Source organism: Pseudonaja textilis, chromosome 2 (assembly GCF_049901715.1).
Source record: "Pseudonaja textilis isolate UNSWEBS1 chromosome 2, rPseTex1.2, whole genome shotgun sequence".
Classification (NCBI taxonomy): Eukaryota; Metazoa; Chordata; class Lepidosauria; order Squamata; family Elapidae; genus Pseudonaja; species Pseudonaja textilis.
The window spans coordinates 147,006,165-147,033,553 of record NC_141991.1 but is presented as its reverse complement, the minus strand read 5'-3'; the positions used below and the strand labels follow the sequence as shown (position 1 = coordinate 147,033,553).

The 27,389-nt window shown below is 39.3% G+C and overlaps 2 protein-coding genes across 3 annotated transcripts in view; one reads left to right on the top strand and one right to left on the bottom strand.

Moving 5' to 3' along the window:
• IRAK1 (interleukin 1 receptor associated kinase 1) overlaps positions 1-16,111 on the top strand; it is a 31,230-nt gene extending 15,119 nt beyond the window's left edge. Inside the window, exons 5-15 of one of the 2 annotated variants that reach the window (XR_003375082.2) lie at positions 100-206; positions 1,910-2,077; positions 2,486-2,550; positions 2,779-2,893; positions 2,994-3,106; positions 6,210-6,414; positions 8,033-8,101; positions 8,194-8,412; positions 10,346-10,854; positions 12,193-12,315; positions 15,758-16,111. Coding sequence is in view for 1 of the 2 variants with exons in the window: in XM_026711273.2 (XP_026567058.1) it covers positions 100-206; positions 1,910-2,077; positions 2,486-2,550; positions 2,779-2,893; positions 2,994-3,106; positions 6,210-6,414; positions 8,033-8,101; positions 8,194-8,412; positions 10,346-10,562; positions 12,193-12,315; positions 15,758-15,810 (1,454 nt within the window). In the remaining variant the exon portion in view is untranslated. The remainder of the gene's footprint in view (positions 1-99; positions 207-1,909; positions 2,078-2,485; positions 2,551-2,778; positions 2,894-2,993; positions 3,107-6,209; positions 6,415-8,032; positions 8,102-8,193; positions 8,413-10,345; positions 10,855-12,192; positions 12,316-15,757) is intronic. The other variant, XM_026711273.2, reaches the window with a different exon arrangement.
• A 286-nt stretch (positions 16,112-16,397) lies between these two features.
• TMEM187 (transmembrane protein 187) lies at positions 16,398-19,363 on the bottom strand. Its single transcript, XM_026711275.2, has one exon. The coding sequence runs from the start codon at positions 19,223-19,225 to the stop codon at positions 18,461-18,463; it is 765 nt and encodes a 254-aa protein (XP_026567060.1). The 5' UTR covers positions 19,226-19,363; the 3' UTR covers positions 16,398-18,460.
• Between the last annotated feature and the right edge of the window lie 8,026 nt (positions 19,364-27,389).

Below are 27,389 nucleotides of genomic sequence, written 5' to 3'. Positions count from 1 at the left end.
TCACCAGAACTTCTCAAAGAGATGAATGGGCTATGAGTATTAGGGCTATTTTGAATCTTGATTGTAACTATTATTCCCTCTTATTTCTTGGACAATCAGATCACTCCAATCCTCAGCTCCGTTCGAGGGACTCTAATCCAAGGAGCCGTTTCAGCAGTGCAGCCTCCAACACCCTACCATCGCCTCCTACACAGAGTGACACACAGGTATAGAAGGCTGCGTTCTGCGTGCTTGATACACTATTCAGTGGGATGTAGTCAGAAGAGATAATGGTCAATATAAGAGAAACTATGATGTGGGCCAAAGTTGGTGGAACTTTAATGTTTATTTGTTTGTGGCAATAGCAGATATTTAGGATTTCCTGAGAACTACAACGATTTGTTTCGCTTTATAACAAGTTTGTTTTGTATCTAATTGTGCGTAGCAGGCATAATCGGTATTCAAGACATGTGTGACTACCTTTTCTTCAATCATAGGTTTTTCAGTATCTTTTGGGTAACGGTTCTTCCTTTCTCATTGGTTTTTGAGGTTGTTTATGGCTCTGCTTTAGATCCCTAATACCCACCCCATTTTCTCATGTCCGTTTGCATTCTGCACTGACGCTAGTACTTCATTTCTCTTTACTGTCACAGCTTTGCTATTACCAAAGTTATTTCCCTTTGATTTTAGCAATACGAAGATCCATGTCCATCATCTTATTAAAGTTCTTCTCCTGTTGTTACATCAATATTTTCACCCTTCTTCTGGCTGCCTGTATGCTGTGCAGTTAATTGAGACTGGAATTTGCATCGTTAAGTGATGCGGTCATAAAGCATAACATCACATGTCTGCAACACTTAGCGAAGGCAATCCCGGCCTTTCCCATTGCCATTGTTTAGCAACAGCCACAGGTTGTTAAACAATCCCAGGCAGCTCACATTCTGGCAGGCAAATAAAGGTTGCTGTTGAGTAAGGGAAGATGCACAAGGGTGAGGGTGCATTGCTGGCCCTGTGGTACAAACGCAGCAGAGCCAGGGATGGTTTTTATCGGGTGGGGAAAAGTGCGAGCGACTTAGCAGAGTGACTTACAACCTTCCTTCCTGGGTTCTTCATTGATTTTGCTTGTGAGAAACCGTCAGAGAAGGTCACAAATAGCTATCATGTGACCATGGAGATGCTGGGATTTCCAGGACCATTTGTGAGTTCATTTGCTCAGTGCTTCGTTCAATCATTAATTTTAATGGTTACATAATGAATAGTTGTTAAATGAGGGCCACCTTTACCTTAATCTCTTAATCCCATTGGTTTCTAATTTTCTAATTCATCCAACATGAACAGTATATTCTTAACTTTGAACAGGTGTCTAAGAGTCTGACCCCCCCCCCCCCCAAATCAAGATTCCTGATATAGAAATCAGGAATTTCTGTCATAAATACTTCATGGTGTTTGACATTCTGATTCATTTTCTGATTCTTAATGTATATGAATATAACACAAATCTACTTAATTAGGATGTTGGAAGAGTCATTAAATTTTGCTGTATAAAAAGTATTTTCGCCTTTCAGTGTTTTGCCTTCCTTTTTTTCTATTCATCTTCTGTCTTTTCCTTATTCACTTGAAGCTTCAGTTTACGTTTTTAAGTCTCTTCATTGAATCTCTTTCATTTTGTTCACCTGGAGATAGGATTAGAGTTTCTCTGAGACCACTCTCTGCTACTCTTAACTTATTTCCAACCGACCTGAAGCAAACATGACTTTTTGATCACTGAAAGCTTGCTGCTCCCATTTCTCCCTTTGAGGGGGAGAAGCAATCAGCAGCCAGAGAAGAAACAACTCCGGACTGAATTGCTTATGCTTCAGAGTTACTGTCTTTTGGAGAGAAAGGTTGCCCTTTTGTTCTGTTTACGGTATGTCTGCCCATCCTGTTCCAGGGCCTTGAATCTCTGCCCTCCACGTGCCCTTTCGAGTGGCAGCTAGAAGAGTTGCGCCAAGCTACAGATAACTTCTCTGAACATCACAAGATTGGTGAAGGAGGTTTTGGCTGCGTCTACCAGGCCCGATTGCGCAACACGGTCTATGCTGTGAAACGGCTCAAGGAGGTATTTTCATTGGGTTTTATAACATACAATGCTCGCACTTTTTTATTTTATGTTCATTTCCACTGGCTTTTCATTTCATTTCCACTCTCAACTCATCCATGGAACGATGAACTGTAAAATTTCTTAGGCTTGGCTCTTGAACCTCTAATAGACCATCTCCTCGAAATAAGATTGGGCATGAGCTCTTTGCAGCCCAGAGGCATGATAGCCATGGAGATTGGCCGTAATAGACCTAGTTGCCCTTCCGTGTGACATGGCTGTGTTTTTCATGTGCATTTGGTCCTTAGTTGCTGAGCAAGGCTCCTGCTCCTTTGTACTGCTTAGAATTCTTTTTCACTTAGCCCAGCTAATGATGACTTATATTTCTTCCTTCCTTTTTTTTTTAATCTCCCTTAAAATAACTGACAGGAAGCAGAACTGGACTGGACTGTACTAAAGAATAGTTTTGTCACAGAAGTGGAAAAACTTTCCCGGTAAGAACCAAAGTTTATTTTGGATGTACTGTGGGATCCCAGAAGTGAAATAATGGGTTGAGGTTTTTCTAGTATCCTTCCGATATGTTGGATTTCATCTCCCCAATCCCAGCACATTAGGGGGAGGGGGGTGACAAATTGGAGAAGGCAGTACTAGAGAATCATGGGAACAAGGGTGGGTTGTGTTGGAACTACCATTGTTTAACTACTGTCTCACTTGTAACTTAGGTTTCGCCATCCTAACATTGTAGAGTTTGCTGGTTATTGTGCTGAACAGGGATGCTTCTGCCTTGTCTATGTCTTCCTGCCCAAGGGATCCTTGGAAGATCATTTACATGGCCAGGTACCTAAATGAATTTGTCCTCTCTATTTAAAAGTAGTCTGTCCTTGCAAACAAGTCCTTAGGATTGCTTCTGTCCTTGAAACTATTTTGAATTTCTTAGGTTGGTGCTTGCTTCTCCTGGACACAGCGACTCCATGTGGCTCTGGGCACTGCCAGAGCTATTCAGTTTCTGCACAGTGACTCACCTAGCCTTATCCACGGAGATGTAAAGAGGTAAGAAAGAATGAAGGGGAACTCATCCCCTAGAGTGAGAGGTAAACATAACTAATGCATTGTTTTTTTAAATGTGAGAATACCTGCTTTTTGGGTGAGGAGACAAGTGTTTAACAACTCTTTACCTTCTGTGGTTCAATATGGAGGGGAGGTGGCAAAGGATGGTGCAAGAGAGTATGAAAATAGACAATGAACATTGTGCAATCACAATAGTAGCTGGACTGAGAAACTTATGGCCTTTGACATCACTAATCCAATTCCTAGTATCCCACATCATTAGGCAGGCTAACTGGAGCTGCAGAGAATTGTGATTAACAAAATTCTGAAATGCCTTGGTCATTGATTAAATACCAATTTTGTGTGATTTCTGTGTTTATGTTATTATTTTATATGCTTTTTTCTGGAGCTGTTGGAGTAGTATCTAGTTCAAGAAGCTATCCAATTCAGTGATCACTGTATTGGGAAGAGTAAAGCAAATTGAAGCAAAGCTGAAATTAGTGGTTTCCAGGACAAAATAACTTTTCTGATTCAGAAGGAATTTCTGTTTCATCCGTTAAGCTGTGTCCATCTTTTGATGTCTTGATTCCTCTTGATTTCAGATTAGCCTACTGGATAATCTCCTCTAGTCCAGGGTTTTCTTTCTCATCATGGTCAACCAAATGCTTTTGGAACGCTCACAAATAGGATGCATATTCCTTTCCCCCGTAACTGGTATTTGGGGGTAATACTGAGTCTTCAAGTGTTGAGCCTTCAAGTCTCCAAACAACAAAATGAAAATTCCCTCCTCATACTTATTATATATGGGAGTTTGAGAAAGAATTATGAGGTCCTTGGTGCTCTCTGAACTTGGTGGTTTTCTTGTAGACATTTCATTACCATACTAGGTAACATCAACAAGTGACAAAACCTGGGGAAGAAGGCAGAGCCTCCTTGCTGACAGACCGTAGATCGCATCTCTCTGCGGCTATGGTCCGTGATCTTTTGTTAGAGAGCCCCGATCATTACGATTAGGGGCTGAAGCTGCCTTGGAGGGGCGGTGGAGTAAGGGGAAACCACAAGCCAGGTTGAGGGGAGCCGCATCTCCCACCCTGGGCTTGGTCTTTTTCCCTCCGAAGACGATTGTAGCGGTGGTTTAAAATGGCCACCCCGAAGAGGAGGACTCAGCTGGATTAAGATTTGTCCAGGAGGGAAGAAAGAGGTGGATAACATCTGAACCTGGACAATTGGGCAACACAACTAAACAAAAGTACCCCGGGATTAAGGTAACATGGAATTTTTAAGAAAAGAAAAGTGAGTGGCAAAATTACTAAGAGACAGGAAAAAAAATAAGAAAATATTTCTGACAGTTAAGCGGGGCTTCGAACCGGGAAAGGAAGAAGCCGGAACTAAAGATTTAACTAAATTGGACTAAAATATTTTGACAATAAACAGGCATAAAATAAAGCTGTCAAAAATAATAATAATAAAGTTTACAAATTGGAGACTGGACTGTGTTGGAATATTGAGGTTCAAAAAACCCTAAATAAAAAAATAGAGGAAAAAGGTGAAGACTTTGTACAATGGAGAGTGCCACCTTTTGACAAAAACTTGAGCTCAAACAAGGGAAAGCATCATGTTTCTGAATGAACTTGTGTGGATATAACATTAAAAAAATATTGAAACAAAGTAAGAATCTTAGAAAGTAAAAGCAGAACCAGAATAAAGAAAAAAGCGAGGAAAGACTGACTGTGGGATTGATTGATGTTTTTGGTATAGACCCTGGGCTGGAACAACTGAAAACTTTAGAAAATTGAAAGAAGAAAGAAGGAAAGTAAACGTGGTTTTTTTTTGTGGACTTAACGATCATAAGATACAAGAGTATGTAATGATGATATCTCTTCGGGAATTAAAAATGGAACTTAAAAATATGAGAGAATTACTACAGGAAAGAGGCGAATCACTTTGTTCTTCGTTAGAAAAAATGGAAATGGCGATTGAGGAACAAGAAGAAAGAGCTTCAGAGAAGGAGGAGTCGATTCAAGGAGAAGACATCTTAAATAGACAATTAACACAAAGAACGCTACAAAGAAGTGGGGAAAGAAGGAAGGTTTAAAAGTTGAGACTTAAGAAGTTGAGACTTAAGAAGGCAATCAAAAGGGGGAATACCTGTGAAGTCGGGAAAGGCAGAAAGACCCAGCAGAAAAGGGGAAAGGAAGATATTAAGAAAGAGGGATATAAACTGGAATGAGAAAAGATATGGGGAAAAGAGGGGGGGGAGAAGCAGTAAGAAACAGGCGCATGAAAAAAAGAAATACAGAAATAGTAAAATGTTAACAAGAAATTGTTTTTTCAGAGATAATGGTTGATAAATTAAAAGGGGGATTCTGCAGGGTGACAAGGGGTAATAAGAATATTTCTGCAATTAAAAATATTTAGAAAATAGAGTAATATAGATACAGATAACTCTTATTAAAAACTAAGGGGGGAAAATATGCTACGGAATCCAAATGAAAAGATGTAATGATTATTATTGTAAATTCTTAAAAATAATGGCTTATTGGGAATCAAGATGAGGGAATAAAGGTATATTTTAACCACTGAGGTGTCACACTCAAAGCAGTAAAAGGGGGGAAACCTATACTTGTTTTTTTCTTCAGTGTTAAAACTTGTATTAATTTAGAATTTATAAAAAGAATGTGTATGACAGACTAAGGAACCAACTAAATTAATAAGTCAATATAGACAATTAAAAGCAAGGAGAGACATTTGCAACCTATTATTATTATTATTAGGCAAACATATTGTTTATCTTTATTTTCAAAATAAATATTAAAGGATTATATTTGAAATAATTGAAATGAAACAAAAAGATGTTTCGATTGAGATTAAAGAGGCTAGAATTAATTGTTTGTTTTTCTCCTTACTGAAAATTTGGAATGGAAAAGGTAATAATAGAATTAAGTATGCATATATGAATATATAATTGCTGTCATATTTGTATGTAAAGGTGATGACCCGGAAATATGTTGTCCACTAAAAAGAGATTTTTGTTTTTATCTGAAAAACTGAATAAAATTTGTTAAAAATAACAAGTGACAAAACCTCATTTTGCTGTCATATACAGCTCTAACATCCTTTTGGATGCAGCACTCAATCCACGGCTGGCTGATTTTGGATTGGCACGATTCAGCCGCCAGCCAAAGCAGGCAGGAATAAGCAGCTCACTAGGCCAGACCCAGACTGTGAGGGGTACACTGGCCTATCTACCTCCTGAATACGTCCGGACTGGGATGCTTTCTACTGCTATTGATATATTCAGCTTTGGTGTGGTGAGTAATATGGGAACAGGAATGTTACAGATAGATCTTGATTTATGACTACAATTGGAACCAGAATTTCTGTGGCTCTCAGTGAGACAGTTTTTCAGTGAGTTGCACCCAATTTTACAACCCTTTTGCTACACTTGTTAAGTGAAGCATTGCACTGAATGAATCATGCAGTTGTTAAATGAATCTGGCTTCTCCCATTGACTTTGCTTGTTGGCAGCTGGCTGGGAAAGTCACAAAAGACAAACCACGTGACCGTAGGATGGTGCATCTGTTATAAATGCATGCTAGCTGCCAGGGGCCTGAATTTAGATCACACGACCATAGGCATGTTGTGATGGTCCTAAGTGCGAGGACTAAGTCACTTTTTCAGTGCCATTGTAACTTCAAACGGTCATTAAATGAATGGTTGTAAATTGAGAACTACTTGTATTTCAAACTATTATGAAGACAGGATACGTCATACAAGTGGAGGGTAATTCTAAGTTCATCTGTTCAACAGCCTGTATTCATTTCTATAACATCCATCAGGTGTATTCTGCTTCTGCTTAGAATGTGTAGTCTGCCATCTTTCCAGGTAATACGTTAAAATAATTGATGATTCCAGGGAACATGCTGAGTTCAGCTTCTCTTTCTGAGAAGATAATCTCTTGTTTAACAATTCAGAGGGTTATTCTCATAAGATAGCTTTCATATTCACCTAACAGTCATAGGGTATGTCTATTAAATCCATCCAATAATGGACAGGGAGCCACTTCTAGTTTTGGTAGAACATCTTCTTTCCCTGGGCAACTTAAGATGGTTTGGGTGCAATTAAAAGAAAGTTGTAATTTTATTTGCCTGATATATGCAGACCTAAGTATCACATTATTCATTCTGACTCAATATGTCATGGGAAAAATACTACTTGTGGGATTGCTTAAAATAATGGACAAACTTTTTTTACTTCAGCTATGTGATGCATGGTTTATCATGGCCAAAATACTTACGTATTTACATTTTATAATTGATTTAGATCTCAACTTAAAAGATTTGGGACATTTTATACATCATTAAGGGATTCAGAGTTGATATTGTATATAGTAATAGTAATAGCAACATAAATTGTATTTGATTTGACCAGATGGATTGCAATGAACTCTGATATCCATTTATAATTTTGATGTTTTAATGTTGATTTTTATGGCTACTGGTTAATATACATTGTAAAGTTTGCATTAATATTAGGATTGAGAGCCTTCAACGACTTCAAACTGTACACAATAAAACTATATTCTATTAAGAGGCAGGATGGAAAATCCTGCCAGAACCTAATATTGTTTGCTTTAAGTTCTGGGGAAAATGGAGTCTGACTTTCAGAGCTGTTGAATCAAAGGTTAGCTGGAAATAATTCAGTTGTTCCCTGAGTTCTTATGAAAAGGGCTGGTTGGAAAATTTGACACAAAAAGGTCCTTTATAATAAATCTGATCGACTTTATCCTAGGATGACCTACTCCTGTAATGAAATTCTGGTCACCTGGCTGCCTGTACTGAAATATGAGGAAAGAACAAAGTGCCTATTTTAGTAGTATTTTATCTGTTTCTCCCATAGTTCAAAGTAATCTTTCTTCATCCCTGATAGGTTCTTCTAGAACTCTTGACTGGAAGACGGCCCATGGAAGTTGATTCTCGTGGACACAGCAAGTACTTGGTGAGCAATTCCTATCCCATCTTATGCTAATGAATTCTGTGGCATGCGCCTTGGCTTTTTTACGATTGCTTGCCCATGTTTGGTGCTTTCAGAAGGATCTGGTAAATGACGAAGAGGAGCAAGAAGCCCATCTGTCAACTGACACAACTTCTTCCAGTCATACCAAAGCAGCTCAGCTTGGCAGTCATCTCTACCAAAAGCACGTCGACCTCCGGCTTGGCCCCTGTCCAGAGCAACTGGGCAAAACACTAGGAAAGTTGGCTTCTTGCTGTCTCCACCCGCGTGCCAAGCGCCGCCCTTCAATGGCTGATGTAAGAGAACAAACATTCAGTTTCTTCCTCTGAAGAAATCTGGGAATGGCTTTGCTGCAACAAAGGTTTTAACTTTAAGCCTTTGTTTCACAGTCAGGGAAAGTTTTGAACATCCATGAAAATCTGGCATAATCATTCATGCTTTGTGTTCTCTTTTCACATATACCGACTTTGCTTTCTGCTATTGTTTCACATCAGCTTCATAGAGAGAGAGAGAGAGAGAGAGAGAGAGAGAGAGAGAGAGAGAGAGAGTGTGTGTGTGTGTGTGTGTGAAAATACATACACAGTAGTGTTTCCTAGTAGCTTCTCTTTTGTATCCCTTTCTTTGAACATCTCCATAGCTCTGTCTATATCTGTGCCTGGTATGCTCATCTGTGTACTTAGAAAGTGGAAATTTTAGAAATATTCCAGACCAAGCCTTTACCTGGGGGTTCACATCAGTTGGTTGGCATCAGAAAAGTCTGGTTTTTCCTCCTCAGATGTATCTGATTTGTGCATGCAAGGGCAAACTCTTACTTGTCTTAAGATCTAGTGAGAGGATCATAATTCATTTGACTCACCCAGATCATTGTAAGCACTGTAGAACATTATCCCAAGTTGTCCCTGACTTGTTAATGAGTCACTGAGAAATAATTATCGATGTCTAGAAACCATTTAGTGACCAAAAGAATGCTTCTATTTCCCTCAGCGGGAGAACTAAGAACAGAGATGAGAAAAAAACTGTAGGCTTTCAGATACTTTCCAAACAATTTGATTTCATCTGTGTCTCTTTTATTGGCTGATGTTTCTGGGATGGCCATATAGTGTAAATGAAAGTGGGATGGCATATTCATAATAGAGCATGGAGAGAAAAGAGAGATGCGCGTCCGCGCGCACACACACAAAACTCACCCGCTGTTCCTCCCTCCCTCCATTGTTTTTGTTAATTTTATTTTGTCAGCTATCTATACCCATTCCATAGGACCTGAAACTAGAAGGATTCAGGAAGGGGGAACCAGTGGTCTTCCAGATGTTGCTAAGTTTCATTCTCAGCTAAGATGACCATTGATTAAGGGTTACAATGAAGCAACATCCAAATCCCAGTCCAGAATTCCTCTATTTCTGGGGGTAGAATAATGCTACTGTCACGATGGAGTGTTGTTTTCATTTGCGGCTGCCCCTATCATTTCTATGGAACTGACCAATGTGTGAACCCTAGAAGGAAAGAATTAATGATGGCAAATGGGGAGGTTATATTGAATCTCTCTTGTTTCTGCTTCCTACTGGCACCGCAGTGTCTGTTGGTGGCTATTTGTGCCCCATTTACCGTAAATATAGGTGAAGGAATGTCAGCTTTGAATATTCACTATTGTCAGGGTTCCAGCAGTCACTCCAATTAAATCATGAGCCTCGAGCCACACTCTCAAAACTAAAGAGGATTTATTTGAAACTACCATTCTACATCATGCATTAACCTGGGCATAGCCAGATACACTGTCACCCTTGATCCTGCTTTCCCCCCACCTCTCTGGGTGTATCATCCAACGAGAAACATACATAGCCAAAGAGTCATCAATTATCCTCTCCAGTTAGATTTTTTTTTCCGGCAGAAGCTTCAGTCATCTAATCAGTCTCTGAAGAAAATATGAATGGAATGTACTTTCAATTCCACACTGTTGCCTGCTCTTTGAAACTCCCCCCCTTCTTTCTATTGTCAACTATAAAACGTGCGTACAAAATGTTTTATGAGTTGACAACTATATTGTTTGCAGCTGATAGGCTGCCTATCAGACAATAAGTGAGCTGGGGAGGGAATGCGGCTTCCTATTTTGAAAGAAGCTGATTTATATGGCCACCGTGGCTTTGCCTTGGAAATTGAAGAATGAGTGAGTTACTTTATTTGCCAGGTGGTGTTCCTAAGCAATAGTCTGTAACTATTCTTCCTATCCTGCAGGTCTATGAAGAGCTAGAGAGGCTACAGTTACCCCTACACAGGAAATCTTCTGCCTCTTTACTACTGCCTCCACAGCAACCTCACATACCCCAAGAAGACTACTATTCATCCATGCCTCTTAATGAACCTGAGGAAAGTGATGAAAGCCTAGAGGCCAACTCCAAATTATTGAGCTACGGAAGAGGGACCAGAGAAAGTGTATCTATTGGCCAGTTAGGTACGATATTCTGCAGGCACCTCTTTCTCCCTCTTTGCCAGGCAGAACGATCAGCCGGCTAAACAGATAACAGAAAGCTATAAGGGTGGGGTTCACACAAGATGACAAGCCAGACAAAAGCAAACAACATTATATATCATGAAGGCCATGTTGCGGCAAATTACAGTCATATATTTAAAGCAGTGTTTTATCAACTACCAGATGTATAGACTTCAGCTCAGAATTTTCAGCAATGGCTGCACTGCTTGGGAAATCCAGTGAGCTGAACACCAAAGAGCTGGAAGTTACTAAGGTTGGAAATTTAAAGTATTTATTAAGCATAATGAAATATTTGCTAATTAGAAAAATGGTTGGGAAACAACAACATTTATTGGATCAGACTGAGTTCAATAATTAAGGCATTTGTTTGGAATACTTTAATGGGTCTTTGTTCCAACAAGTCCAGATGTGCAATGAATGCCTGTAATATAGACAGAAATTCCAAATGTTTATTTTTAAATGAAAACAACAACTGTGGGCTGTGGGCACTTGGTTATCAAGCGTGTTCATTTAAATGTAATAGACTGAAATATTTTCCCTCCTCTGCTTTGCTGTCAGATGGAAGGAATGATGCTGTTAAGAAGGTAGGCCCCCACTAACATTAAATCACTTATTTGTGGAATGTAGATACAATGAGAGATTAGATACAGTGTGACACAAAACTTGATTTATTAAGCTCCCAGCTTCAGCCTCTAAAATCTCCAGTTGGCTTAGGAAGTGCCTACCTGAAACCCTGGCAAGATGTGGCCTTTGGGTGTGTCAGTAATATGGAGCAAGTTGGAGTCATGGCCTAATGTGGCTTTAAATACTGTTCCACATGCATGTTAATTACTTGACCTGTTCATCTGATGTTTTAGAGCTTGTTTGGTCAATTTTGTTTTAATCATTGGTTGTTCTCTGGGCTGCAACTTTTTAAAAATGCATTTCTTCCTTGCTTGTTCTGTGCCATCTCCACCCAGCCTTACATCTGGTAACCTTCAGGTATCCTTACTTTAACATTTTACTATCTTTTGCTATCTTTTTTTTTTTTAATTTCAATGTATGTACTCAGTAAGACTTACAGCTTTAATAGGATAGTACTACCTTAAACTAGCCTTAGAGTAGGAGTGAAAGCACTTAACTTAAAAGCAATGCTGCAACCAAGGTGCCTTTTAAGAAGCTCAAAATGTAAGGGTTGAAGATGTGGCACCAAAGATACCCAGGCTGGCGCAGCTGAATGACACTATTGCCAACCGGAATGATCATGTGGGAAAGACCTTAAGACATGGGGCAAAGAGATGCTGCCAAGGGAACTGTCAGATAAGAGAGAGCATAGCCTGCAGTTGGATACTTGGATGGGGAAAGAGGCTCAGAAGATACCCTCTCTTGTTTCTCGGGTTGTAAAAGTGTTGGGGTTGCAGGGGAGGACTGTACTTTCATACTTGCAAGATTCTGTCAGTGTAGCTTCACAGTAAAGAAAAATTAGCTCATCTAGTTGTGGTTCTTATCTGGTTTACTCCAGGAGATAGACACTAATCCAGCTCTTCTGTGAAGGGCCTGAATTTCATGATCCAGGTAGGCTATCACTTAGTGTTAGTCTTTCTTTCCACAGGTGACTCTGCTCCTCAGATTGTCATCAACCCAGCACGGAGGCGCATGATGGAGCGGCTGGCACTCTATCACGAGGGGGAGCTTGACAGCCTGGGTGTGCTTGCCTCTGCACCTTCAGGAGAAGGTAACAGCCCCACCTCTGAAATGCTGTGCAGTTGGAGGTGGCACTAGTCAATCCCCAAACTGGTTCTGTTAAATTAGGGAGTGAAATTTCAAGAACGGCAGTTCAGTTCCAATCATCGTTGTTCGGTTTCATCTCACCAATCAGCGTGCTCAGTAAAGAAGTATCATGAACTGTCCTCCCTTATTTTCATGTCCGAATCAAAAAGATTATGTAAGCTTTAAGATCAATAGAAGAAAACGTTTGATAACAAGAGCAAGATTACTTTTATCTGAAGCTTGCGTAGACAGATGGGAATAGAACATGTCACGATGGTCTTTGTGCTTTAAATGCTCTGGCCTTATACATTGCACATAAGTTTGGACAAATAGCCTTTTTTCGTGTAGGAAAGTCATACAATAGGAGCAGCAGATGTGACATTCCTGGCTTGCTTGTGCACAAGCTGTTTACTTCAAATATATAAAGCCTCTATTAAAAACAGCAGTCTATAGCTGAACAGAGCTGAATACATCCCATGTATGGATTCTGTCGAAACCATTCTGGAGAATTGAGAGCTTAGAGCCTTGTTTAATAGTTAGGATCTATTCATTTTGTTCATTCTCAGTTGCTCTTCTCTATGTTCCTCTGAATCTCTGCTTGCTGCTGGATTATGCCTTCTCAGAAATTTCTGAAATCAAACCTCAAGTTTCTCAAAAGATTCAAACAGCAAGAAATGCATCTGAAGTCAAATTTATTTCCTTACCTAATTTGTAGAATCTGGTTTTATACACCAGAATGTCAAGACTATTTAAACAGGACAAGATGGGTCAAAAATGAGGCACTTGAGGTAGGACAGGAGAGATTCTCAGGCTGTGTAGGTGAGGTCTGGAATGGCTGGGTATTTGAAAATGATTGTGATGTTAAGGTAAAGTTTGAAAATGGTGCTAGAATAGGAAAGTAAAAAAACCCAAAACCTTCCATATAAAACCAATTTACTCAGAAGTTATCTTTGGTCCCTTTTTGCCATCAGAGAAACTGGTTCAGAATCCTATTAAAACAGATATACTTCTTTCATTGGCATCCACGGTTCTTCCCAGACTATTATTAGACAGCTTCTGATCCTATGCTGTGAAATACGAAGTTTGGGCTCCTCAGATTTTGCCACAGCATTTGTAGACCCGAAGGCTGTCCAGGTTGGATTCTTTCTAGTTTTGGTAAAACAGGCAATGTAGCAAACTTTTGCCTTCTTTCTACATGACCGAATGCTCGGTCCCTGAAAAAAATCCTTCCTTCACTTAAACAATTGGGATGGAAGCTAATTGTCCCTTTCTTTTTCCTCAACACAAAGAGGGACTAGAATGTATATATCCTGGGAGTAGTCATGGTAGTGAATATGAAGGAGTGTTTAATCATGTGCATTCTGACCATATAGTCCAGAGTGGTACAGTACAGGTGATTTACCATCTGATCTCCTGTTTCTACAAATTATGTCACAATATCAATTCTTCTGGCCTGTTTTTTTTCCTATTTATAGTCAAGCTTGCCATTTCACTAGTGCCCACAGTGCAGCCCTCTTACTCCTGGTCAGAGAAATTTAGTCTCTCACTGCTTTTTTCCCAGATTTAATTTTCCTTAATCCCAAATGAACTGAGGGAAAAAGTATCTTAGGAAAAAAATTAATTCATCAACAGATGCCCAACGCATTTCCTTTACTTCTGCTATTGCTGATCCCTGAAATAAAGGCCTTGTAAGTGGTGCAGATGTGAGGCATTCCATGAGGAGCAAAGGGGAAAATGACAATCCTGCCATTTTACCCTGAGCACGACTACCTGACTTATGTGATGTATTATGTACTGCTGTATTTCCTTACCTCCTTAGCATAAACAAGGATCTCACTCAAAAAGTTTTTGTTACTTAGCTTACTCTGTGGAGTTTGCTGATGTCTATTAAGTTTTTTCATCAGAAAAAGTTGAATCATATTTGCTAACATTCTTCCTTCTTATTGTTGGCTAAAAGTGTTTATAACACTTTTCTCCAAAAACAAAACTACTCCCACAGAAGCCAAACAGAAGTCTCCGGCACGCCCCCCCAAGCTGGAAATATTAATGGCAGATCAATTCCCTGTAATTAACTGATATTCTGTTGCATACTACTTCTGAACATTTACTTCAAGTTAACACCTACATGGAACTGCTAAATCAGGACATTTTATCACAGGGTTAACTATTGTCAGTATGTTGATAATATTCAATTATACATCTGTCCCAGGCCATCTTAGTGAAGGTGTTGAGGTTCTTTCTTGGCCTGGAAGCCGTGCAGATTAGAATGGAGCAGCTCTGAAAAATTAGCTGCGGGTTTTAGGATCCCCTGTACGTAGTGATTTTCCACCATTCATAGTTCTCAATCAGGTCACACTCCCCCAGGCAGAGTTTGTACAAAGTCTGGGAGTTCTAGACTCGCAGATCCTGTTCAAGTAGGGTCTTTGCAAAAATACATCTTGTGCATCAGTTGCACCCATTTCTAGATTAGTAAGCATTACTGGTTGTCACTCATGTCTTAGTCACCTTCTGATTAGACTATTGCAACATAGTCTACGTGGAGCTGCCTTTAAAAAAGCACTTGGAAAGTTCAGCTGGTTCAAAATGGATCCCGCCTGTGCCCATGGATCACTCCTGCATTGGGTCTCAGTTCGGCTTCCAAATGCTATTGAAAAGTTGTCACCTTTAAAACCATATGTAGTCATGAGACCAATCTGGCAGAGTGGGTCTGCTCCAGGCTTCCTAGGTGAACCGTGTTACCAGGTGGAACTCAGGGAGCAGGACTGTCCTGTTGTATAGCCTTCTCCCTGAATTTCAAATAGCAATCTCTATTGGACTTGTGGAAGACTTGGCTCTTTACCCAGGCACTAGAGCTGGGATGCGGATGGAGTTCTGGCATAGGTGTTTCTTTAATAAATTGTTAATTGCTTTTTATGGGCTTTGAGCCAGTTTCTTTTGAATTGGATTTGTATAATTTAGTTACGTTTTATTTATTTGACTTTCAACCACAATTGGGTAGAAATGTTTTAAGTAAATAAACAAACATGGGAAGTCATTATTTTCAGAAGATGTCTGTTCTGTATCCAATATAGCACAAATCATCCGAGAAGCTAAATCCAAGCTCTCTGACACAGGGCAGCAGCAGTAATCTGGCCATTAGGTCACTCTTTCCCCACGTGGGTATTCTCCAGATGTGTTAAGATTTTAACTCTCAATCACAGCTGGAGGATACTAGGTTTGGAGTGGCTTTGGGAGAGATGGACTGAAGGCAACCCAGACAGATTTATGGTCCTATTGTGCTATTTCTGTATTCCAGTTTTGGGACAGGTGAGACACCGCTAGCTGAGATCACTACCCTGAAGAGCAGTTGGAAAAAATTTATTCTGTGAGTGGCTGAAACCTGAGTTTCTTTTCTTTCTTCCCTTCAGACCGCTTTGCTGGGCCACCTCGTGAACCTGAAGAGAGTGATGAATTTGAGTGACAAATTCAACCAATACAGGAGTAAAGTTCTCATAGCGCTGACTGCACTTTGCAAATTATAAGGGTCATGCTATCCTCCTTTGGATACCATGCCTGTTCCCTTAGTTGATACCAGTGTGACACGTTTCTGGTAGAATTTGGCATCAGGCCAGCAATCTGTCATAAATGGAAGACACCCTTGGAGTTATGGAGATTAAAACTGGTGGGATGGGAGTGGTGATGACGTGGATTTTCATGGTTATACAAGTTCCTCACTACATGCTCCCTTTCACTGAGTAGATAATAAAACATTTTATATATTTGTAAGTTGTCAGTATCATTTAGTTTATGCTTTACGTGGCAAGGTGTAGATGTTTGCAATAGTTATAAACAAGACTATTTCCTGTGGAAGAGGAAACTTAGAAAGCAGAATCTTTGTCCTATCGGGGTTTTCAGAGAAGGTGAGAACACCTACTTTCTCTCGTATCGGCTTCCTCTTATTTTCTCTGCACGAAACTCTGAACTGTGAAACCATGTGGAAGATAAACCCCCAAGACTACACACAATGGATTACTGATCTTTCAACCAGATGGTTATCAAAGTGGTACCTTTTATAATTGTTCTTGTTTAATTCAGAAAACCACAACATTAAGAGGAAGGAAGTAGTGCTATACACAGTGAAAGAGAAAAATTTTAAAAACCCAAATTTACATTTGGTTGATTATAAAAAAGAGATGGGAAAGAAAAAAAATGGAAAACATCTATATGTCAGAAGGGTAAGTTTTGTTCATTGACAATGAATTTTTTTGGCTATGCTGCAGTTCTGATGGAGCCATGATAGATTCTGTGTTTTAGGAATGTAGTTCAACATCGCAGTAAGATGTTTCTATTCAAAACTGAACTATGCTAAATATTAATCATCTGAATAATTGCACTGCAATACTGTGAAGGGAGAAGTTGTGTTAGGAAAAGGTTAAACTTTGGACAAAGGACAGAGATGAAAGTTCAGATTCATTCTTAGCCATGGAAGCTCAATGTGTGGCTTTGGCCAGTCTGTTTCGGCCCAAAGCCTGATTATGGGAAGGGATACAAGAGGAAGAGCTATGTACCCTAAACTAAGTTCCTAGATAAAAGTATACAGGTAGTCTTTGACTTACAGCAGTTCATTTAGTGACTGTTCAGAGTTACACATTGAGCTTCTGAAAAAAGTGTCTTATGACCACTTACAATCTTTCCAGCAACCCCATGATCATGTGAACAATATTCAGATGCTTAGCAACTGGTTCATACTTATGACACATAGCAGGTCCCAGGGACATGTGATCACTTTTTGCAGTCTTCTGAGAAGTAAAGTCAATGGGGAAGCCTGATTCCCTTAACAACTGTGGCAAGAAATGTCGTAAAATGGGGCAAAACACACTTAACAAATTCTCAGTTAACCACATAAATGTTGGGCCCAATTGTGGTCATACGTTGAGAACTAGCTGTATATTCCTGTAGCCAATTTAACTGTGGGGTCAGGAAATCAGTTTGCACAGGCCTAAAGCAAGCAAGCAAGCAACTGAGGTACAGTGACCCTGCAAAGCCAGCTATTCAGAATAAAAGGAAAATGACTTCTCAAATAATCCCTTTCATTCAAATCATGCTCTGGAGCAGTTCCCCTAGATTGAGACTAGTCTTTCTCCACATGGACCTAGTGATTCCAAGGGTTGAATCTTTGCATGCCAAACATACTTTGTTATTGACTCATCAGTGACAAAGTATGGCAAGCCCCCCCCCCCAACCTTTTAAAAATGATACTGCCATCTGCCCCTCTGTAAAAGTTGTGCTTCAAAGGTTCTGATCTTATACCTTAGTGTGGTTGTATGGAATTGTCAACAACCTGCAACAAACTGCCATGTAAAAGCCGTAGATACTTGCCTCTTGGAAATGCAACCTTCATAGTATTCCATCAGAAACTTCCAATTGGCTGAAAGGACTTTTCTAATGGAATTATTTTACAGGTAGTCCCTTGACTTAAAACCACAATTGGGACCAGAATTTCTGTTGCTAAGCAAGGTGATTGTTCAGCAAGTTGTATGTGATTTTACAATGTTATTGTCACTTCACGGAGTCACTAAACAATCAGTTGTAAGTTGAGGACTACTGTATAAACCAGCAACTTTTCTCTCTCCTATATGGTTTTAAAAACAGCATTCTATTCAACAGAAAATAAACTGGGGGATACTGTGTGGAATTCACCAACTATGTTCAATAGCTTTTTAAAGAAACTGGCATATTTTAGCAGACTTTTTTTTCCCGTTTCAAACCATGTTACAGCAGAGGTGGGCTGCACTTAAGTTACCAACCGGTTTGCTGGTTGTGAGCACTTGCTTCGCTCGCCTGCACCCCTTTGGGACTGAAATGTAGCTTCAAACATGCAGTTAATCTACTCAGGCAGCTCCAGTGAGTACAGCAGGGGCAACGCAGACCTCAGCTGGGCAGTGTGGGTGTGGGGGAACAAGCCAGAAAGTTATATATGGAAAGGATAGCGCAGGGAGAGGTGGGCGGGCCCAGCCAGACAAGTGCAGGTTCATCCGAACCCGTGCGACCACGCAGCAGCCCATCACTGCATAACAGTATGTTCTTGTACTGTTTCTCCTTTGATTCAGACTGTTCATTGAAGTTACAGATTATTTCACTGAGCTTAGCTGGTATCTGCTCATTAAGGTAAGGAAGAGAAAAGCACAGTGGAACTGCAGCACATCACATACCTTGGACCAAAAATGGCCAGTGAGTCGAGAGAAGAATGCCCACTGGGCCAGTTCCCGATCCCACACCTTGAGGCTTACAAAACCAAAGCAACACATCGTCCCTAGAACTATAATCCAGATGGAACTGGCATTGCCAAAATGTTTTTGCACTTTCAGTATTCTCCAAAGAACAACAATTATATGTCCACTCAATGCCAACTCAAAACCTTGTGTGTGAAGCAATGCCAGGGCATAACTAGTCAGTGAAGTCACTTCTATGGCTAGAAAAACATACGGTTCCCACCCATTTTCAAGAAAAAGGCACCAAATAATGACCCAAGCAAAAATTGGTAGTGTTAACAACTGATCTAACACAGCGGCCCAATGACGCTGTGTCCACAGCCGGACCCATTGTGTAGGCCCATATAAAAGTGCCATGAGGGCAAAGACCTCTTGAAAGTAAGTCTGCCTACCCTTGTCACCTGATGGCCACCAGTACCAACCCAGAAGTACGTAAGCCAAATTGATCAAGCAATTTGCTGGCATAGCAAGGAAAGCTGGCATTCCAGGCACCATTGGTTCAGCGTAATGCTCGTAGCCAGTATCTGTGTGAGCGCCATCAAAAATTCCTGAAGCCACCGCTAGTATGCAAAGCAGCAGGCCTCCAGTCACATGCAAGAATGGCTTGTTGTCTTCTGACTTCATAGCTGTCTTTTTCAAAGTCTTGAGTCTCGCTCTCTGCACCGCTGCCAAATGACCGCCACTGATACAAAAGCTTTGTTTTCCATTATTTATTCACTGGCTTTGCTAGTCTGGCCATCCATTGAAGTCCCATTCCTCCTAGAATAGCTTGCAAGAAACAAGGAGAGAGCATGAAATGGATGACACAGCTGATTAGTTTCCCAAGATGAATTTACTGCCCAGGGTGGCCTTTGATACTTTCTTCCACTAATGCCGCACAGGAAGTGAGTGGGTTCAGTTAAACTTTTCTCTTAGAAACCTGAAAGCTTGGTGACATTTTGCATTGCTGAAAACACTCATCCTCCCTCTCCTGCTCAAACAGCATGAGATTACTCAAGCAAAGGCCCAGCATGTTTTCTTGGCAGCTCACGTACTCACAATTCTAGCGTTTACTGTTATGAAACAGCTGTAGTGGCAGGATTGGCTATTGGTGACATCACTGCTTAGTGGGGGAAATGGGGGGTAGGGTTGTTTCCTTCCCCTGATCTTCTGTTTTGTGACCATGGAGACAGCAAGTGCTGAATAGTAAGCCTAGAGAGCTCTTTAAGCTCAGGCTACAAAACTTTCTGTTCTCCAGTCTTTCTTGCAAACAAGTTGCTTTCATACATAAATCTTTAGAGACACATCTACTGCACTGTCTTAGAAATAAATCTATGACATTATTTAAAAGACATTTCAGAAGTAATTTAGAGTTGGGAAGAGATTCAGGTGGGGGAAAAGTTCAATTAATATTATACACAACAGTGTGAAATCACAGCTGCTAATTTTTTACCTAGTGTTGGCTTTCATACGCATCAAGTTCTTCCCAAGAACCGAGGATCTTGTAATTAATTGGTATAGTATCCAAGCAGTGTGGTCTTTTGTAATGACAGGTGGAAATTTTGTCAATGCACAGATTTTCTAAACACTGTTCAAAAAATTTTTGGGTATTGCACCCAATGTTGTTTATTAATTTGGTAATAACTGTTCATTATTTACATGGGGAAAAAAGATTATTTCTACATCAAGCTTGGCTCCTAATGACCATATTGACCAGGCCTGAGGTTTTCCTGCCAATAGCATGGAATTTGCTCGCCACTGCCTTGTAGTTTGACTGGCAACATGACTTACATGAGATATACCCCATCAAGTCCCACAAAGCAATGTGCTATATATAGTTCTGGGATTCTTTTCATCCAAGTACTAGATGTATCGAAACCTATTTTTCTGAGATCACTCCAAGACAGCTAGATACTGCCACCTAGCCAAGCATCAGGAAAATGCTTCCAATTATGGAATACAAAAAAACAAAACTAAACCCAGAAAATACAATACATTGCCTATTTGGTTCAACTAGGAAAAAAATCCACTCTGAAATTCTGATCACCATTTTGGATGCTCCATCCAATACAAAAGCTTCATAGAACCTGGAGAGTGCAGGGAATGCAAGACAAAACCGGGATACATCACCACGTCTCTCCACACATCAAATCCCAGGGTGATAACCAGCTGCCCCCCTTTGATCTCCCTAATTGTTTTTCCCTCTGCTATAGCCCCTCCCCCCTCCTCTTCCTTCACCAATGTCCTTCCATTTTTCCTGCTCTTCTGCTTTCAATCCATAATTCAGGACAAAACAACTCATTTTGGTATCTGGGCCAAATACAAATGTTTCGGGTCAGTCACAAACCACCTAAACTCACCAATGGGTTTATAGATCCCTATTCCTAATGAACACTATCTTCAGGTTCTGGGGATTTTTATTCAGGAAACACCTGGTTGTCCTCTTGATCAGAAGTATCAACTGGAAGTCTTCTTGAGCCCACGTACTGTATATCTTTTCTCTAAGCCGAGGGGAGTATACATTTGTATGCTTGCAACCACTCAAACTGCTTGTTCAAAAAGGGGTGGCATAATCACCCAGGGAATTTCATGGCTCAGGAATTTTAATTTTCTTGGTCTTTGAAACTTACAGATGTCCCAGTATTGCTCAACTACAGCATCCAGCTTTTTCATTATTATGTTGTAGCTCAATACTATTATATAATGCCCCATTCCTACATTTTACTACAGTATCTGAATCAATAACAAAAATATAATTAATTTAAAAATTATGTGAGATTCAAAACAAAAGGGATGAACTGCTAAGGAGCAAGTAGAGAAGCACCCAGTTGAAGTGATGAGACATTAGCAACACACTTTCTATTAAAAGCTGAATGAACCCTGATTATCAATAAGGTGGCAAATATCACAGCAAGCTTACCTTCAGATTATTAGTTCATTTTTGCTCAGCTTGGGAAATGACATTGGAAGCAAAATTATAAAATGATCCATCTCAAACAACCCTGGATTCTTTGGGTTTCCCCAAAGCTAAAAAAGTTACCCCAAAGCAATTAACATATTGATTTGCAGAGAGAATGCTCTGAGCATCTTCTCCCGAGTGTGAACATCAATATAATGTCTCTCCTAAATAAACTTGTTTACACCAACATAATTCCACACTATTTTCATCCTCTCGTTGAAAGGGAGATACCAACAAATCCACTTCAAAGAGTGGCTTTGTCCCTGCCATTCTGGAACAGTTGAAATCATAGGTCATGTGTTCCTGTACTGCTAATGTTATGATGAAATTCATCACCTGCACTTAACTTAAACTCATTTCTTCTGACAATTTTTATATTGTTTTATGTTATTTACCAAAAAAAAAGAAAAGTGTACTCCAATCTAAAACAATAAGTCAGTATATTTTTGTTTTTTGACTTTATTTTTGGTAAAATATTATGATTTAGTGATTATAACACTTTACATTTTTAGCACTTTAATATTTCTATATTATTTCTAAATTTTAGTTTATCCCAATTTAATCAGAAGTTTTCATATATTTCCACTTGAGGTCAGCAAACACTACTACCAAAGTATGTACTATTTTGATCAGTGAACACAATATATTCTTTTCTTTTCCATCAATTCTAATTTTGGAGAGACGTGGATGTCTCTTCATAACCAACCTGCTTTCCCCTACCCAGCCCACATAAACAGAAACAACACTCAAGAGTTACAGAATGATTGAACAAAGGTTCAAAACATTTGAGAGTGGAGTGAGAATGAAAGCTACAATTGGCAGAAGAGGGTGCAGAAAAAAAGAGAGTAAGTCGTGGACTTCTAAGAGAAGATCATCCTTGCACAATCAACCTTGATTTGAATGAATAATACCGAGGCTGTGTTTGCATAACACTTATTCATAATTCACTGAACAATGATTTACTGACTCACTCACCCAAGTGCCCAGGTTTGTATACCACACTGAAACATAGATGAATCATGCTACTGTAATTTGTTGCATGTACACCACAAACTAGGCAAATATATAATAACCTTGTGTATTATGCAAGAGCCATGGTGGCACAGTGGTTAGAGTGCAGTACTGCAGACTACTTCTGCTGACTGCTGGCTGCCTGCAATCTGGCAGTTCGAATCTCACTAGGTTCAAGGTTGACTCAGCCTTCCATCCTTCTGAGGTGGGTAAAATGAGGACACAGATTGTTGGGGGGCAATATGCTGATTCTGTAGAACCACTTAGAGAGGGCTGTAAAGCACTGTGAAGCAGTATGTAAATTTAAGTGCTATTGCTATTGTGTATTATGCAAAACCAGAATGGACTATCAAACTCAATCACACTATCCTTAAGGGGGACCTAAAAAGAAGGACCAAGCAATATATTACTATGGTGAGAAAGTTGACCACAGTATTGCATGTATCTATAGGAACTAAGGTCTCCAGAAGGACAACTATATAATAATATATAGGATAATATCCTGGATTAAATTATGAATATTCTACATTTTTTTAAATTGCAATCCAAAAATGTATATTTCAATTATAGTATTTACATGAATATTGCACATTTGTATGGAAAATTTAAAAAATGAGAGGGGGACTGAAGTGCTTTGAGGAGCCAATTTAAATTTAAAAATGAATTAGTAAAAGAATTCCAAAGTATTTTACAAAAAAAAATGATTACATGTTTTATTTTTTAACACATTTCACTATTTATTATGTACGAACCAGCCAACAGCTGGAGCTTTCTGGGAAATGTATAATAAAACACATTAAAATGCTATTTAAATAAAAACATAAAATAAACTATAAACATGATATAAACTAGACAGCTATTATTCAAAAACAGAAACAATATCCAAGTCTCATCAGCCAAAGAACATCGGCTGGCGGGGACTAGAAGATGGGCTTTTTCCAAAGTGGCCCCTGCTTTATGGGACATGCTCCGACAATTAGATTTTTGTAAGGCCCTAAAAATCTGGCTATGTTCCTGAGCCTTGAATGAGTCAAGGGCCCTTTTCCTAGCAGCATTGCTAAGTGGTCAAATAACCCAGCTGCTATGTATGTTTATTTTGGATGTTTTTGTTTATTTATTGTTTTGAGATGTTTTTAATGGCTTAATTGTATTTTTTTGAATTGTAAACTGCCCAGAGTCATTGACCGGCTGTAGGAAATGAATGAATGAATAAGAATTGAGATACATTAAAAGCAGTTACAAAGCTAGGAAGATACAAAGGTATTCACCTAGGCACCAAAATGATGTTACTGATGGGAACCAATCAAGATACTCTGGGGAGGAAATTCTAGGAATGGAATGCCACCACAGAATAGTCTTTGCCCTTTGCAGAGGTTTGGCTCAGCTACTTTGTGAGAGGCCCTAGTGAAGGCCTTCAATTGATAATCTTGAAGTCATACAGGAGAAAGCACTCCTTCACCTAAACCTAAGCAGTTTAGTGCCTTAAAATCAACACTATGAATTGAGATCAGAAATGGACTGGCAGATTGTGTAAATCACAAAGAACCGGGCTCACTAAATTCACATCAAGTCAATCCCACTAAGTCATGTTCAGGCCATGCCAACCCAGGCTCATCAAAGGCAAAAAATGTCACGTTGCAATACATCACGTGACACAATCAAGTTTGACACCCGTGGACTAAGCAGTCCAGCTGCCTTATGAACAAGAGAGCATCAAGGACTACTCATTTCAACTCTGAGCTACAAATATTCTCCTCTATTGGTAACTGCTTTATTTTGAACTAATTGAAGTTTGCAGATCATTTTCAGAGGCAGCCTCTGTGCAATGTATTGCAGTGATCCATAATTACCAGTCTGTGACTAACTGTTATAAAAACTGTCCAATAAGGTCACCGTTGGTAAATCAACCAAATCTAATAAACCAAATCTAATAAAACCAAAGCTTATAAACCAAAGCTAATAAAACTACATGAAGGCCTCAAGTGGCAGGGATAGATCTAGGAGCACCCCAAAATTGTGAACCTGCTTCTTTAGGTAGGGCACCACTCAGCTGGACAGATGCATCATCCACAAACAGCATCTCCATCTTGTCTGGACCAAGGCTGTTTATTGACCTTCATTCAATCCATTAGCAGTGGTTCAAAACGCCAAGTGCCCTACCTGTGTTGCACTCCCTGTCTTTTCCTCAGTGCAGGTCACCCCACAAGGTCACTAAGGTAGTTCCCGTTCCATAGCTAGGTCCGAAACGGAAAGGTATCTGGAAAATCAGCTTCATTCAGGATGGCCTGGGATTGATTTGCCATAGCCTTCTCAGGCTTCTTGAATTACCGTTAGAATTTCCAGTTGATGTTTTCTTCCAAACCTCCATTTCATCTTTCTAATGTCAATTAGTGCTTTGTCTTGTCTTTCCCCTACCAATATAAGCTGTGATTTGAGATCTGCTGGAGCCCTACTTTACAAGGGCTGTAACCTTAATCTTTCAATTTCTATTCATGGCTTTTTCTAGCCTGTAAGTGTCAATGAATGGTTGCCATTTATCTTAATACTTCAATATCTGACTCATATTTAAGGAGAAAAAACCAGCCACAATTATTGTCCCAGCAATGTTAAACTATACATTAAGTTATCATCAGTGGATTTGTGTTTTGCAAAAGAGATCTGTTGCTAGCTTTCTAAAATCTTGTTGCTCATAGGATATAAGTATTTTTAAATGCTCTGGTTGAGGAAATAAGCGTCTTGTATAGGGAAATTAATCTCAAAGTATCCTCAGGTAAAGTACACACTTGGACAGAAAGTGATGTGACAGAACTATAATGAAATCTGGCACAGCACAAGCCAAAAGTACAATTACTTCATACCTAATAAACTATTTATAAATACATAAACTTTTGCAGTGGAATCATGAGTGTGTATGTTTTAAAAATAGAACTATTTTATTCTGCAATATATCAGAGGTCAAGCCCATATTTCAGCTGAACAAAAAAAATTATTTGCTCCTCTGTTTTCACTAAAATACAGTATATGTGTCCATAGAAAAATCTCAACAAAATTTCTGTGCAACTAGAGCACTAACGTCACCCAACTAAAATACTGAGAAATTTACAAAATATAAAGCGTATATAATTAAAACACAATTACTCTAACTCGAGGCCTAGGAGCACAGCCAGGTCTTAAGGGACATACAGAACACCGTTGATTGATTAAATTTATATGCCACCCAACTCCCAGTGACTAGGAGAGAAATCTGGAGAGTGAAAGCTGTAAGTATCTCCGGATAATGCTTTTTCCCCAAGGCAGACTGTGATAGAGAAGACACATTTTCAAATCCCACAAGATGACAGTATTTAAGACACCTGAAGCACACCTACCCTTCCTGAGCCTACCAGGTGGGCAGAGACAACTGGAGATAATCCCTCAGATTGCCATGAAGGTGTCTCTAGGTAATGACTAACACTTTGAATTGCACCTGGAATCAAATATCAGTTATATACTGTGGCATTTTTCCTATAAGAAATGGGTAACCAATACAACTTATGTTAAAGTAATGACACATAGCATAACTTGGTGTGAAAACAGAAATGTATTCAGCCTTACAGTAGCAGATGAATGCTTACAGCTAGGATCTTCAAACTTGGCAAGTTTAAGGCTTGTGGACTTCAACTCCCAGAATTCCTGAGCTAACATGACTGGAGGAGGAATTCTGGGAGTTGAAGTCCGCAAGTCTTAAAGCTGTCAAGTTTGAAGACCCCTGGTTTACAGCAATCTGCAATAGTTTCCCCCTACACTTTTTATGCTAGATGTCACATACTTAGCAGTCATCCATACCTCCAGATGGGTGCTTTTCAACTTTAGAGGGGAAACCCAAAAAAGCATATTTAAAAGAGGGGAAACAAATATTTCAGAATGGAGAAACAAAGAAGGGCAAATTATTTGAGAAATTCTTGTGTTTTGCATTAGGATGTTATTTAGATAGTATTTACTATGCATAAGCAGGATAAAATATTAGTGCAGGCATAAAGCAGGAAAAGAAAATATGCCCAACCAGTTAAGGAGAATTAATCAAAACTTGTTTAACAAAGCTGTATTGGGCCATCCGACTTGGTTTCCTAATCTTTTCAAAGGTACAATGTGCAATCTTGTCACAATCTCTTTATAAAACAAACAGAAAAAAGGTGACAATAAAAGCAACCAAAGATATAAAAACGCTTTTGCATGATAGTGGGATTGAAATGAATCAACTTTATAATTTAGCCCACTCCTTGTTTATAAATGAAATGAATCAACTTTATAATTTAGCCCACTCCATTTGCAGTTTCTGTTGTTTAAAATTATTTTTAAAAATAAGTTACATTCTGAATCTTAGTGTTGATCTTTCATTTTGGAAAGTTACGTGACTGCAACTGACCATAGCATGGCTACACAGCAGCATTTGAAGCAGCCAAAATTTTGCCAAAGTTCAATCCCACAAGTCATCGGTCCCAGATGTTGGATGCATTCTGTAAGTTAGCCAATTTGAGCTATGGTGATTTAAAAACTTGCCCAATGAAAATTACAAAAAATAAAACAAAAGAACTTTAGTAGTATATACTAAGAAAGTATGGAAAAAAAGAAAGTGCAAATTAAACAGAAAAAAATCACAAAAAGACTTAAGGAAGAAAAACTCCTGAATTCAATTTACAAAGCAAAATAATTATTTATTTTGAACTCATAGGGGTCCCTATTTCTCTCCAGGTATTGTACCTCCTGATCCTAAATATATATGGATTTGGTCTTCAGCAAGAAATATATATATATATCATACTTCTATGGGAACACTTATAAACTTTCCATAGTTATTTC

Bases quoted from the DNA above. Each gene is read 5' to 3' on its own strand.
- TMEM187 (XM_026711275.2), bottom strand. From the start codon at position 19,225: ATGAAGTCAGAAGACAACAAGCCATTCTTGCATGTGACTGGAGGCCTG.